The sequence below is a fragment of the Melopsittacus undulatus genome, chromosome 9, assembly GCF_012275295.1.
Source record: "Melopsittacus undulatus isolate bMelUnd1 chromosome 9, bMelUnd1.mat.Z, whole genome shotgun sequence".
Taxonomy (NCBI): domain Eukaryota; kingdom Metazoa; phylum Chordata; class Aves; order Psittaciformes; family Psittaculidae; genus Melopsittacus; species Melopsittacus undulatus.
In genome coordinates this window covers 24,466,391-24,480,548 of record NC_047535.1, presented here as the reverse complement: position 1 = coordinate 24,480,548, position 14,158 = coordinate 24,466,391, and the positions used below count along the sequence as shown (strand labels likewise).

Genomic DNA, 14,158 nt, shown 5'->3' with positions numbered 1-14,158 from the left:
TGATGATGATCCTTGCTCAGCAGCACAGAAATGGAATCAATGCACAGAAACAGCTTGGAGCTGCAGTGCAGGCTGTACGGGGCCTGAAGATGGGCTCTAGCTCCAAGTGCTGGCTTTTTAAGCTGGATGCTCTTTTTTGGCTGCATCTGAGCCAACAAATTGCAGAGTAATTGTTGGCAGCAGTGGCCCGAGGCAAAATGCTTCTGCTCCGCTGGCTGTACCAGCTGATAGATCACTGGTGGGGTTGGGGCAGAGTAGCTTCTGGAGGAAGAACTTCGAGAATGAGCTTGTAGCTTGTCCTGAAGCATGGACCAGTGTGTAGGCTCTGTCTTAATGCTTCCTTGAGCGTGCAGCTGCACTTAAGACCTGTGTGTTGTGTCTGGTTTGTGCCATCCCTGTAGTCCCTCAGCTGTGAGCACATCAAGATTATCAAATAAATGTCATTTTCTATGTGGAAGTGTGTAACTTCCTGTGTGCTTCAGAGCCCTGTGCTGTGTGCGATCCTGGCTTGAGTTGTGGGGGGATAACCTCTGGATTAGGCTGTTCACTGCATCAGTCTTGGCTGCTTTTGTGTGCTAGAAACACATTCAATTCCGCTTCATTTAGTGCCAACCACCAAGGTGTTGCCCACCGAAGCACACCCTCCTTGCTCCTTGTCTTGGTGGGTGCAGTGCTGTCAGGGGATCAGCCTCTCCTGGTGTCCAAGAGGGTGATGGGGAATATTTGTTGGCACTACAAGGAGATAAGTGGATTTTCCTGATCAGTGTTAACCAATGAGTGAGATCACCAGTGACAGCTCTGCAGTGTCCCCTTGCTGTGTTTATTCCGTGTTTTTCCCACTCTCGGCCTGGTTGCAATGCCTTTGCGGTGCACGTTCCAGCTCACACCGTGTTCGTGCATGAGCGGGATGTGATTTCTCCCCAACAACCTCGATTCCCGAGCAGCAGCCGAGCGGTGCAGAGCTCTTTGCGTGGTGGGAGCTCCCTCTGGGGCAGGTTCCACATGAGGTCTCTCAGGTGCTGGTGCCGGTGGGTGCTGCGGTGCCGAGGGGTGGCACAGCCCGGCTGAACCCCAGCGCTGCCGGCTCCAGAAGGCGTTTGCAGGGGCACCTACAGCCGCACCTCTGCGCGCTCCCGGCTCTGTCCAGCGGCGCCGCGCCCGCCCTTGCGCGTGCAGGCGGGGAGGTTTCGCTGCCGGAACGCGCCTTGAAGCGCCCGGTGAGCACAGACCTGAGGGCGGGGGCGGGGCGAGGAGGGGGCGTGGCCTCTGTCCCGGGCCGCGGGTTCCAGGCTGGGCGGGCACTGTCCCGGCCGCTCCCTGTCAGCGCCATGCGCCGGGTGCTGCCGCCTCTCCGCGCTCTGCTCAGGCCCGGCCCCGCGGGGCTGCCGGCTCTCAGCGGGCTCTGCGGCGCTCCGGGAGGGCTCCCGGCGGCCGGGGAGTGCAGCGGCAGCGGCCGGAAGGCAAGCGGGGGTCCGCGGGGTGGGGCCGGGCACCTCAGGGCGGTGCGGGCCGAAACCCTCCCGGGTGTGGCGGGCACGGCCCGGCCGCGGGTCCGGGGCTTTCGCCGCCTGGGGGCAGCGTCTCCGCCGGGACCTGGGGCTCTTCAGTGGGTGTCTGCGAGTCCCTGCCCCGGGCTGAGCGCTGGGACCTGTGCAGTGACAGCGCTGCCGGGTGGCGGGAGAGCGGCCTTCTGTGGCCAGAAGGGAAGACCGAGGTGTTAATGTCATTGTTTCCTGCGGGACACGCTGGAACCCTTCCTTAATGTTTTTAATCTATATGCTCAGCACCAGACTTCTCTTTCGCTAGTGCTGTTCACCGTAGGATTCACATCCATGGTCTCCACGCTTTACAGGAGGCAGAACTACCGGGAAGAGCTGCCTTTACCACAGAACTATTGCAGTGTAGTGCCGGGAACTTCCCGCGGCAGTTCCAGACCCCGAGGAGGCTGCTCTGTGTCCGTCGCGCCCAGGGCGGGTGGGTTACTCCCATCGTGGCATTCCCGGGACTGCTGCAGGCAGCTTGGAGGCACCGGCTCAGGGCTGGGGTTCTTAGAGGACTGATGAGTACAGAGGGACAGGGGAGAGGGCTTCAGGGGGAGTTCTGGTAACTAAAACTGGACAGAGCCCACATGCCTCGTTTCAGCAATGACAATGCAGTACATGGCGAGGGCTGGCTTTACTGAACTGGGCTGCGCAGGGGAATGTGCTCACTCCTGCGTTCTGAACAGCCTCTTGCGTGTCAGCGGGCACAGCGGGAGCCGGCCTGTCCGGGGCTGTGCCGGTAGCTCCATCCCCTTCAGCGCTGCGGTGGCAGCGCCCATCTCCGTGCTGTGCCCAGCTGCAGGAGGAATGCAGCAGGTGAATAATTGATGAGGAGCAGAGCGCTGCTTCAGTGAGCAAAGTGTCCTTGTCCCTGCATAGCAGGAGCAGCGGGCTGGGTCGCTGTGAGGCTGTGCCCAAACAGCTGAACAGCAAAAGCCGACCCATCTCCATTGGCTGGCGTCGTTTGATGCCTGTTTTCTCCATCAACACTGGATCTATCACTCCTGTTTCATCAAACGATGAACCAGGGGGTTAGGAATCCTGAGAGTCCTGCATTCCATTTTAAGTTTGTGAGGGACTTGAAGTTGAGATTACAAATCTTTTTTGGTCCATCCTATTCCAGCCCGATCGAGTAATGGTTTCATTGCTTGACAGCCCTCACTCTGTTGCCATTCCTTAGGCTTATTACCCAGCTCTTCTCTTACCCCCAGTTAGCCTTGCTCTCCTTTCCTGGTCTCACAAAGTTCTTCACCTCTTCAAAGTCAGACAACGAGCTAAACTCTAGTGACTCTGACAGCATCTGTGTTGAAGGAGGAGCTGACTTTACCAACAGGTGTTGGTATGCCACATGTAAAACTCAGCATCAACTCCCTGCTGCTCTACTTTTCCTGTGTTAGTAGTTTGGTTAGTATTCTGGGCATTGACATTGCCTGTGAAACAGAGAGGGGTTAAATCAATGAGAAGTGTGACTCTCTGGCACAGCAGTGTGTATTTTATACCTTTTTTATCAGTTTACCTCAGTTTGTCCCTGTCTGCTGAAGCATTCAAGGACTACTCATAAGGCATAAGGGAAAGGGAGTTGTAGGGTTCCTTTTTTCACAGTATGTATTTTAGCACATGAGTATGTCTGCAAGGCACATTGAAATGTGCAAAGTTAAGGATCCATCCCTTCTCTGGGGAGTGCCTGTTTCACTAGGCTGAGCTATTGTGAGCTTTATCAAACAAGTGTAAGTATGGGAATAACTAATGTACTCTTATCTTTCCAATTCTTTCTTACAGTTCAGTGTGCTGCCATCCTTTGGGTTTCTTTTTGACATTGATGGTGTACTGGTGCGAGGGAAGACTCCAATTCCTGCTGCAAAAACAGCCTTCCGGAAGCTAGTGAACTCTCAGGGACAGTTCATGGTGCCTGTGGTGTTTGTCACCAATGCAGGGAATTGCCTTCGCCAGGAAAAAGCTGATCAGTTGTCACAACTACTGGGAGTTCCAGTGAGTACCATCAATCCTATTCATTTAGATAGTTACTTATGGTGAATGTGTCAAATGTATCATGTCCCATTAAATGCTGCTCAATTAAGCAGTTTTAGTTTTCCCTTAAGCCCCCGGATGTGCCTTGCTGGAGATGTTATAAAAGTAAAACATGCTGTCCAAAGCCAGTGGCATTGCCACTGGTGAAGGCACTGTTTTTTCCAGTGGTAATGGTATTTCTTTGTAATGTTATTATTGTGGGAATAAATCTTGCCTTCTCCTCCTGAAGAAAAGCCTGCGTGGGCCATTACCATGAACCACTGCTCTGGCCAGTGAGTGTCTTCTGTGGTGATGTGTGAGGCAGGAACTTCCTGCCTGACTTTGTTGCAGTGTCATGGGTAAAACAATATCTCAATGATTTGGGGGTTTTTAGATCTGTAAAAGTGATAAGCAGTGATTCATAACAGCATCCTTCCAGGGCAATACTTGCACTGGTTTTATACCTATTGAAGGAATGGGGATATGGAAACTAAGACAAGAAGGTCTGATACAATGAAATCAATGCTGCAGCCTAGCAAAGGGACAACGACTGGAGCTAGGCCAGTTCTGATTCTTCCTCCCTTTTTGTTTTCTAAGTGCATTTGGCATTCCTTTAAAACTAGGAGAGAAAACCTTTTGTTCTTGTTGAATAGAGTGATTCTGGCACCTGAAAAGGGGCTATATGACAATTTGTTAGTGATGATTTTTTTTCCTGGCATATTATAAACACATTGTGCAATTCAGGAGATATGGTATGGTTGGGCTTTATGTAGGTCTGCTTGATATTTTGTAACTCATAGGCTTTGTCACAGCTGTTGATTACATCCACATGTAAACAGCTGATCTGGAAAACAACAAACTCCTCTTGTTTTGAAATCCCACACAGATTTCCCAGGATCAGGTGATGATGTCACACAGTCCTCTGCGGATGTTCAAGCGGTACCATGATAAATGTGTTCTTGTATCAGGACAAGGACCTCTTCTTGATATTGCTCAAGAGTATCTTTATAAACCAAACCACAAAACCAACCCAGCAACTTTCTGCTTAAGTATTTTCCTTAATCAAGGTCAGAGGATCCTGTGGATTAAGTGAAGACTAAATATTTCAGCACTACAAATGCAGTCATCAGCAGTGGTAGTTCTGACTGTGGTGTCAACTTGATGTTTTGAAAGTGGTTGTGTGGTGACATTTTCTGCTTTTAATGAGGAAAGAAAAAAGAGAATTTGTTTGGACTTGTGTAAATGACACTTCAGCTCAAGGGTCTGTGTTCTGCAGTGGGTTAGAGCGTGGCATTCTTGTAGCATCATCACATCTGACTTGTAGTTCAGTGGCTCAGCATCTGCAAGTAAGCATGCAGCCAGGCCAGGTCACAGTGGTTTTGTAAGAGCATCTAGAGCAGAACTACACTGGAAAGTATTTTGCCACATCTACACTAATGGCCGAAAAGAACTTGAATTATGTAATGGTGGTATCAAAGCTTCAAACTGTAATTTAACGACCTTAGCTTTTTCACAATTTTCACGCATGCTTCCAGTAGCTCCTTTCTGCACTTCTTTATTGGGATTTTAGTTAAAGTTAGTGCAGTCATAAGCTGTAAAAAACCATGAGTGCAACTTATAACTGTTATTTCAAATACAAAGATGAGAAAAAGTTACTGAAGGAATGTTCCAGTTTAATCAAAATTAGTTGAGCACAGCTAAGAGAAAAGTCTCTTACAAACTTAACACAAAAGCTATATTTCTGTTAGATAACATTTTCATGCAAGATAATCTGATCTGAAAATAACTTCACAAATGGCCAATGGTGTTAGTTGTATAACTGATACACTTCAATTGCTCTTACTTTCATTTACATTGTAAGGTGATGTCGTATTGAGACTAAATTCACAACTGCTTTTTTACATAAATTAGTAGGTATGGTTTGATTTCCTCTTATTAACTAAGTTTAAATTAATGGGATATATCAGTATTTAAGAATACTACTATGCAAATCAGGAGGTTGTTGTTCCCCTTCTGGTCTTTTCCTTTCCTGACGTGTTTCAGTATTTACCTTCACTCCCTGTAGAGCACGATTAAACCCAATTGTTCAGGCTACCATTTAGCAAGAGGCTGAGCTTTATGGTGTTTGCTTACCTAGGGACATGCTTTCAGCTCTGATGGCCTGAGGAAAGCAGAGATTGTGGGGACAGTAACTGTAACTCAAGTAGCTCATATTTCTTTCCTGTAATAATTGCACAAGATGCTGTCTTGCTGCCACATAAACTTCTGCTTATGTGAAGATGATCTTGGAGTACTGCAGGTGTAGAGTGGCTTCTTGCTTTTCACGTCATATTCTGAGAACGATTTATGTATCATTTCTGTCACAGGATTCCACACACAGGTCTCCCATTTATCAATAATGGGGTGATCATCTTTTTATCTCACCGAAGAAAATGTCAGTCTCTATGTTGCTTTCATTCCTAAATAATTTTCTTTACCAGATAAGCTGCATATGTTAAAATTCTTAAAATGGAATTGCTGATTTTTAAACTCTTTTGATACAAGCAGTTCTGTATCCTTAACTGGCATTTCCCAGCCTTGGTTTCTGTCAACCTATTACTATTGAAACACTGCGGGAGAAACACCCTTTGCTAGATGTAGTTGACCATGACAGAAGACCTAATGTTCTGGTAAGTGTGTATCTTTGTTTTCAAGTTCTTTGTTTGCTCATTAGATCACATTCTAAGGCAGGGGTCAATATTTAAATTATGGAAGTAATGCTGTTCTTACATTGTATTCTGACGTTGCTTTTCTCCTCCTTTATTTGTTTTATTGCATCATTTCCAAGAACAATTCTATAGGCTTGTTTTCTTGGTAGTTCTTTAACATAACCTTTGATTTTGTAACTTACTGTTGTGGAGAAACTTACTATTTATACAGATACCTAATTCAGATTCTGTCATGGAAAGCTTATTAGCTTCCTCAGGTGTGTGTAAGATAAAATAAGCTTTTTCCTTCGGTAGAGGATTGCCTTGGTAGTGTTTCTAGCCTGTGAGGTTGCTTTGATTGTAAGTCAGTGCTTTTGCAGATAAATAATTTTTCTGCAATGTAATCCCTTTCTTGTTTGTACCATTATTCAAATATATTTAAAGAGTAACAGTACATACAGTGTGGCTTCAGCTGAACTGTGCAGACTTGAAGAAGTGACTGCATCCTCAGTAAATACACATGTGGTACTGCACACCTTCAGGCTTGGTTTGCAGAGCGGGGTTTTCCCATGTGAAGTCAGGAGGTCCTTTGTGGTTCATAGAATCTGTAGCTCAGTTATATCACCTTCTGCCTTTCTTCTCAGCCATGTGGGTGTCAAAGCTCAAGAAACTGTTGCCTATTTGTCACTGTAGAGAGTTGCTCATGAGGTGCAAACTCTTCTTTGCTTAGCAAATGTGTTATGTGTTACAGATCATGTTTTTCTTCCTTAGCAATGTTAAAGAAATACATTTCAAAAGCTAATTTTTAAATGCCCTGTTAACACTGGAGGCCTCTTCCTCCTGTGGCAAAACAAGCATCCATACTTTGATACAGAAGTAAATTAAACAACTGAAGCTGTATAGCTTGCCAGAGGCAGTTAGATGGATGCAGGAAGCTAGACATGAACTTGTCTGCTGTCCCCTTGCCACCAGTTTTCACTTCAGAGTTGAGATACAAGTTTCTAGGTATATACCAAAACAGAGGGTGCATTTCCTGTGAGTGTTGCAGAAGGCAGCTGTGGGAGCTATACTTGAATTTATTCTGTTAAAAATAGTAGGAGATGTTTAATCTTGTAGAAAACTTTAACTTTTTTCTTATTGCAGTCCCCCTCTGCTGTGGAGCTGCCCAAGATTGAGGGTCAGTTGTCTTTATTTAACTTGCAACTATCCATTAATAATATCTTTATCATACCTTATAATTGGGATTTATTTCTAGATTGCTGGGAACTTCAGGAAGTTGGCTGAGGCAATTCTGAAGTGTTCTCGGTAATGGTATCTGTCATTGATTGCACTGTATCGCGTGTGACAGCTGTGTTTTGAATGTGTGCAGGTTTGAGCCATGTGGTTTTGACATTTCAGAGGTCTGCTGTCCTCTTAATCTTCCTTTAACTGCCTGCTGTTGTCTTCCTGTCATGAATGAGGAATGAATTTCTGTGTGATATAATTATTCTGTGAAATAATGGGTCTTGTTCTTACAAGCGGTTGGGATGGTCACTTCAGAGCTGTAGTATGAGAAGCACCTTGTTTCAGCACACTGCATTCACTCTCCTCTGAAGTACAGGAAAGTAGAAACTGGACTTCAGGATTTAATAAAATTTATGTCAGATGATGCTGGAGACCAGAAAAAATGTCTAAAAACAACAATCAAATTTTGTTTTAAGATGAGCAAAATAACATCTCTGATCTGTGTAAATACTGGCTGTAAACACAGAATTCACAAGGATGTGGAAGACGGAAGACTTCTAAATACTATTTAGAAGTTAATATTGTGGTGCTGTGGAGAAATTTAGCCAATTAAAAAAAATCCTTAGACTGGTAGATCTTGCAGAGGAGGGTTGTTACTTCTGAGATTTGCTGTGCAAAAATGGGTATATAATACAGTAAAACCTGAAGTTGAAGTTAAAGTTAAATGTGACTATTTCAGTTCACGGTTAAATCAAGTTACTTGTTCAGTCTCTTTAGACCAAGTTTTAGTGTCAGAAATTTGGTGCCCTATTAACTAATTCCATAACTCTGTTCTATAATTCTTGTTCTTGTAGCTGTTGTTTTGTTTGGGGAACCAGTCAGATGGGAGACCAACCTTCAGTTGATAATAGATGTTTTGCTGACAAGTGGCTACCCTGGAAATCCGTATCATGGTGAAAATTACCCTCACATTCCTGTGCTGGCCTGTAACATGGATCTGATGTGGGTAGCTGAAGCACAGTCCCCAAGGTAAGCACACGTTGTAACACGTGTGTATATCATTATATATTTGGTGTTTCCTCATATCTTCAGTGAAAATCAGGTAATTCTTTTATACGAAATGCTTGCTACAGCTTCACAGTTGGTCTCAGCACTGAAGACAGCATCTCTAAAGCCATGCACTTTCAGCAAGTGCTGCCTTACTGCTGTCTACATCATTGCACTCAGGTAATCAGTTACTCATGGTAAAAGCTGCTTCTGCGCACTAGGCCTCTTTGTTTCCCCACTCCCAGAAGATAGGTTTTTGCCTGAGGGCCTCAATGTCTCAGTTCAAAGGAAAAAAAAAAAAACAAATATCAAGGCCAATGTCTCATTTCATTAGTTCCTTCTTTGGTATTTCTCCTTTCCACGCCACTTTTTCTAATAGGGTAAAGAACTGAACCTGCTAGTTGAAAGCAGTGAGTGTTTTTGAGCTGAGGACAATATAGTGAGCTGTTTAAGGAACACAGGATGAAACAAATAGTACACACAGAACTAGGTGGCATGATCTCTGATAGTGGTTTTGTTTGATTTTGTTTTCAGTAGTGTGTTCTTTCAAGGAACAGTAATTCCTTCAGTAGTTCTGTTCTCCCCCAGTCAAAATCTGAATATACACTGAAATAGTCATTGCTGTTAGTGTGACTTGATTGCTGCCTTGGTCTTGGGTTGAGGATCTTGTCAGCTGTCCTTACTGGATGCAAAGATCATCTCTAGTTAGCATGCTGGTAAAAGACAGATGTGTGATGTTTTCTGGCTAGAGTAAGGCAACACTGAACCAGATTAATGGTTTTGGTTGTGCCCTTTGGGAAAGATCCAGTATAAAGCTGTTGTTTTTTTCTTTTCCCTGTGAGTTTGACAGTATGACAAGGTTGCATCTGTCAGAGCTGTTACCTTCACTACTGGAATATAATGCTGTGATGAAGCTGGTAGAAGCTTTTGCTAATAATTACTGGAAATAATTTTATGATCATTTATTGGTATTTCACAACATAAAGCAACAAACAGGGTGGAGGGAGGAATGAAGGGTTAATACAGAAAAGCTAATTAGGTAGCACCTATGAAAGTACTACAGTTGCTTCCTCCTTTGTAGCTTTTTTCCTTAAACAACTATTTTCATTTCTAGGCTACTAAAGACTTAATTTCTATATTAGTGCACCTCATACATGTCTACTTGCTTCTGATGCTCAATATATTAGTGGTTTTAGGTATTTTTTACACTGTTGATCTTGGTTTGAAGAGATATACCAATCTATGTGCATTAGAAGTTACCTAGCATCTCTGCTGACGCAGTATGTGTCATTTATTGTGTATAGAGTTGTTGTATAGCAATTTTCTGTTCTTCTTAGGGTGCTTTTGGTAATTTGATGTTCGCAAGTGACGTGTATTAGTTCATCCCTAATTCCACACCCTGAACTAGTTTTTCACTAGTAATGAGGTAAAACTGTTGGTTTTTTTATCATCAGATTACATCTTCTAACTTACTGATTTACTGGCATGGATGATGACCCAGCATCACTGTCTGCACCTTGATCAGAATAACAGTTATCCAAAGCATGCTGTAAAATCAGTTTGTTCCTTGATCCTCCTTTGCATCTGTTTCAGAGAAACCCAAGAAGTTGGGTTTTTTGGCTCCATATTACAATAGGGTTTTGGTATACTCTCCGTTTTAAAGAGAGATCAATTTTCCTTCTGTTTGATTCTGTCCTTCCTTTTCTATTTCTCCTCTTTGTTGACTTTGGTGATTCTGCTCTGTCACTGCAGAGTAGATTGCAGGCCAGGCATTATTTCAGGAAGGTCACTTCTGTAACTATTTAAGTGCAAGTAATGCTAACACAAGCCACTACCACATTTTAAGAATAGATTAGGCTGTTGTGCTGCCCCAATAACCTGTTTTTGTTGTGGTGTTTATTTTTCAGCTAATCAGCTCTCGATTTTCAGTGAAACAGCTGTGGAAATGTTGCATTGGAACATGTGGAAACTGAGGGAGATTCGATAGTTACAGGAAGTGATTTATTCCTAAAAGATGATGAAATAAAAAAGGCATTTTTTATGCAAATGTGTTTTTTTAATTTGTACTTAATATAATTTGATTTGTCTCTCTATGTGGGCAGGTTTGGGCATGGAACATTCATGGTTTGTCTGGAAAACATTTACAAGAAGATCACAGGCAAAGATCTGAAATATGAGGCCCTCATGGGCAAACCCAGTAAAGTGACCTACCAGTATGCGGAATATCTCATCAGGGCCCAGGCAGTAGAGAGGCAGTGGCAGCACCCCATTCACACTCTGTATGCTGTCGGGTAAGGCACCCCAAGTCCAACCAGTACAGCAGCAAATCACCCACAACAGGAATACCAGCAAAGATCCACAACTTGTACTATTGGGACCACTAACATTCTTGGCGCTACAGTGTACTTCTTACAGTGATTTTGAGCCTCAGTGTTTCTAATCTTGAAAATGAATAATACTTTGCTCTTTCTATGTGTTATTTCTGTAGAAGCACAAAAAATGTTTTAGATGCCACTAAGATTTCTCCTGATTCCCTTCCCCCCCACCAAGAGGCTGTGTAAATCTAGCAAAAATTATTTGCATGTTTGGTTTTTATTAGGTTTATTGGTAAATGACAGTTATTAGAGAATGTAGAGCTAGAATTTATTTGTGAGGTCATTAAGCTTAGTCATATGCTACTGTGTGTGCTGTCCCATCATAGAATGTTTTTCATAGATAGAGATAAAGCTGTATTGTATTAAAGACTGTTCCAGAGTCTCCAAGATGACTGGAAATATAATGAACTCATTCATGGACTGCAAATACCTATCCTCGATTTCCACTCCCCCTGCTTCAAACTGAAATTTCACTGGGGAGTTACTTACTCTTATCATATGTCATGCTTAATGAAAGTTGTGTAATAAAATAGCTGTGGAATTGGATTTCTTCCGGTTTGCATGTTCCCACATAAAGTTATGTAAAGTATAAAATAAACTGTTAAACCAAAACTACATAAATATCCTTCAGACTTAGAAATTTGACAACTCAGATTGCTCTGCTGACTAAACTGTTTCTTCTGTTTCCAGAGATAATCTCATGACTGATGTCTATGGTGCTAACCTTTACAATCGCTATCTTGAAGAGAACTCCAGAGAAGGTTCAAAATCCTGGGTTCAGGCCAAAGTTGCTGGAGGCAGGGGACCCACTGCACTCTCTCAGGATGAGGAGATAGACAACAGCTGGGAGAACGAGTTAGCATCTGCAGCTGCTGCCCACTGTAGGTCTGTTCTTGTTTGTACTGGGGTTTACAACCCACACACTGAGGTGCCCTTGGATACCAGGGCAAGCATAGCTGAAACGGTGTTCCATGGCCACAGAGATTTTAGGTTTGAGCCTGGTTTAGTAGAACCAGATCATATTGTACCAGATGTTGATGCTGCTGTAGACCTGGTCTTCCAGCTGGAGAACTTTGCACCTTATTGAAATGACATGATTTTTAAGGACTACTCAGTGCTATGCTTTTCTTCCCCAAAACCAAACTGTGCTTTAAAATCATGCCACACACTGCTGCTTTCTGAAATTTTTGTTTTACGTGAATGCAATCTTATATGAAGTAAACTTAGGTATATTAATTTGCTTGATATAAGTATATTAAATATCAACAATGCTTTTTAAAGTACTTGGAAATATGTCATTTGTTGCTTTAGTTGCCCTTTATTCTCCTCCTTTCAATTATGTTAGGTATTTTAATAGCAATTTCTCATAGTAGCTTATGCATGTTACTTGTATCTCAATTCCCATATGGCAGTACCTTCTCTTTGCTGGAAGATTCAGCTTCCAGGAACTGGGATCTTGAGAGTATCGGCCCATGGGGCTGGGGTTGTTAACACACTTACAAACTGGCAGGTACAGAGCGTATGTTTTGCCACTTGGGATTCTGCAGCTAATGAGTACTTTTTCCAATTATAGCAAAGTCAAGTCTGTTCTGCTTTGTAACTTGCTCACATACAACCCTGCAGCCTTTCTCCTTACTCATTTTCCCATGTGTCTGGAACTGCTACAGCTTCTCCCTACTTTGACATGTAAAGCCTTAATGAAAATGCGCTTGTAAGATGGAGAAGGCAGACATGTTAACACCAGTTTTGAAACTCCAGCTAAGCTGAACACAGTCATGTAAGGAAAGCAGCTAACACTGGGTGTCTTGTGTGGCAGAATACCTGGCCTTTTGCCTTTGCCTTTTTATCTGCACTTTTTGGAGGAATTTAGGATTTTAGAAAGCTTCAGCAATTATGTTTCAAGCATTTCTGTCAGTTGGACTTCTCCATGGAATGAGTGACTACTGTTTGGGTAAAAAGTGCCTAGTAATTTACTTGAAGCTTTGTACCACTGTGGTAATTACCTGTCCTTTAATGTAATATATTTTGTCTTATGTCTGTTACATATTTGTTGGTCCATGAATTTTATAGCTGTTCATTTAAAAGAAAAAAAGTAATTTATGTTATTTTTGCACAATATTTTTAAGCATTTTAATCCAAAAGATGTCTTTGAAGATGTATTTGTGTTAATTTGTTATAGCAGTGTGTATGGTGCATTGTGACATAAGGTAGGAAAATGAAGCTAGTTAACTGTGGTTTAAAAACAAGGTCAGCTTACACACCAATATCACTCACCATAAATTTGGGGTGTGTCAGATTTTTATGGTTGGATTTATTTTGTTTTCTTGTTTATTTTTTCCCAAATTAGAAATGGCACAAACAAAAAACTGGGGGTCTTCATTTTTCCCAAGTTCTTGCAGAACTAGCAATTGGCAGCCAGATGGTGGCATAAAGTGACATGACTTCCTGGCCAACTTCTTCACTGCTTACTTTCCTGCTATGAAAGAGAATGAAAACTCTCATCATGAAGAGAATACTGCTGCTAAGGAGTCTGATTTCTTTGTTGTGTTTTCTCCATTTGTAAACCACCATCATCCCTCTCTCTACCATCAGGATTGTCCATTCATTCACTCACAATGTTTCACAAGTAGCTTTTAATGTATCTTGCTGGATCCAGTTTAAGGCCACTGCTTTAAACAGTGTTTTTCCCATTCCTTCACTGGGAAAGTATTACAGCAGCACATTCTTGCCTTTTTGATTGGTACAATAAACAGGTATATTGCTATTTGTGCAGCACTCTCCTATAAGATGCCAGCTGCTTGTGAGGTGTGCCAGATCCTTCTGCACAAAGGTTGTGTGTCTGTAGCCTGCAGGGTGCTGTGGTGCGTTGGTTCAGTGCTGGTGCATGTTGCAGAGCTCTCTAACTATTGCCGGAAGTGGTTTCAGGCTGTCAGTGATGGAAGGAATAAAAAAGTGGAAGTTGATGAACAGAAAATGTTCAGTTTATTTCTTCTCCCCCCCTTCCCCCCCTCGTAGAATTGCGGAATGGTTTGGGTTGGAAAGGACCTTAAGATCATCCAGCTCCAACCCCCTGCCATGGGCAGGGACACCTCACACTAAACCATGGCACCCAAGGCTCTGTCCAGCCTGGCTTTGAACATCACCAGGGATGGAGCATTCATAACTTCCTTGGGCAACCCATTCCAGTGCCTCACCACCCTCACAGGGAAGAACTCCAACAGCTCCATGTCCTTCTTATGCTGAGGACACCAGACCTGCATGCAGTGCTGCAAGGGGG

The 14,158-nt window shown here is 43.3% G+C and overlaps 1 protein-coding gene across 1 annotated transcript; it reads left to right on the top strand.

Annotated features, from left to right (window-relative positions):
* Nucleotides 1–1,328: 1,328 nt before the first annotated feature.
* LOC101879077 (haloacid dehalogenase-like hydrolase domain-containing 5) lies at nucleotides 1,329–13,844 on the top strand. Its single transcript, XM_031049182.2, has 8 exons — nucleotides 1,329–1,460; nucleotides 3,321–3,530; nucleotides 4,435–4,547; nucleotides 6,124–6,217; nucleotides 7,379–7,412; nucleotides 8,314–8,488; nucleotides 10,609–10,797; nucleotides 11,572–13,844. Exons 1-8 carry the CDS (start codon nucleotides 1,329–1,331, stop codon nucleotides 11,966–11,968), a joined length of 1,344 nt encoding a protein of 447 aa, XP_030905042.2. The 3' UTR covers nucleotides 11,969–13,844.
* The last annotated feature ends 314 nt before the right edge of the window (nucleotides 13,845–14,158 follow it).

Excerpts from the sequence above, each read along its gene's own strand:
- LOC101879077 (XM_031049182.2), top strand. The coding sequence starts at position 1,329 with ATGCGCCGGGTGCTGCCGCCTCTCCGCGCTCTGCTCAGGCCCGGCCCC. Across the intron at positions 3,531-4,434 it reads CACAACTACTGGGAGTTCCA|ATTTCCCAGGATCAGGTGAT; the intron begins GTGAGTACCATC and ends AATCCCACACAG. Across the intron at positions 10,798-11,571 it reads CACACTCTGTATGCTGTCGG|AGATAATCTCATGACTGATG; the intron begins GTAAGGCACCCC and ends TTCTGTTTCCAG.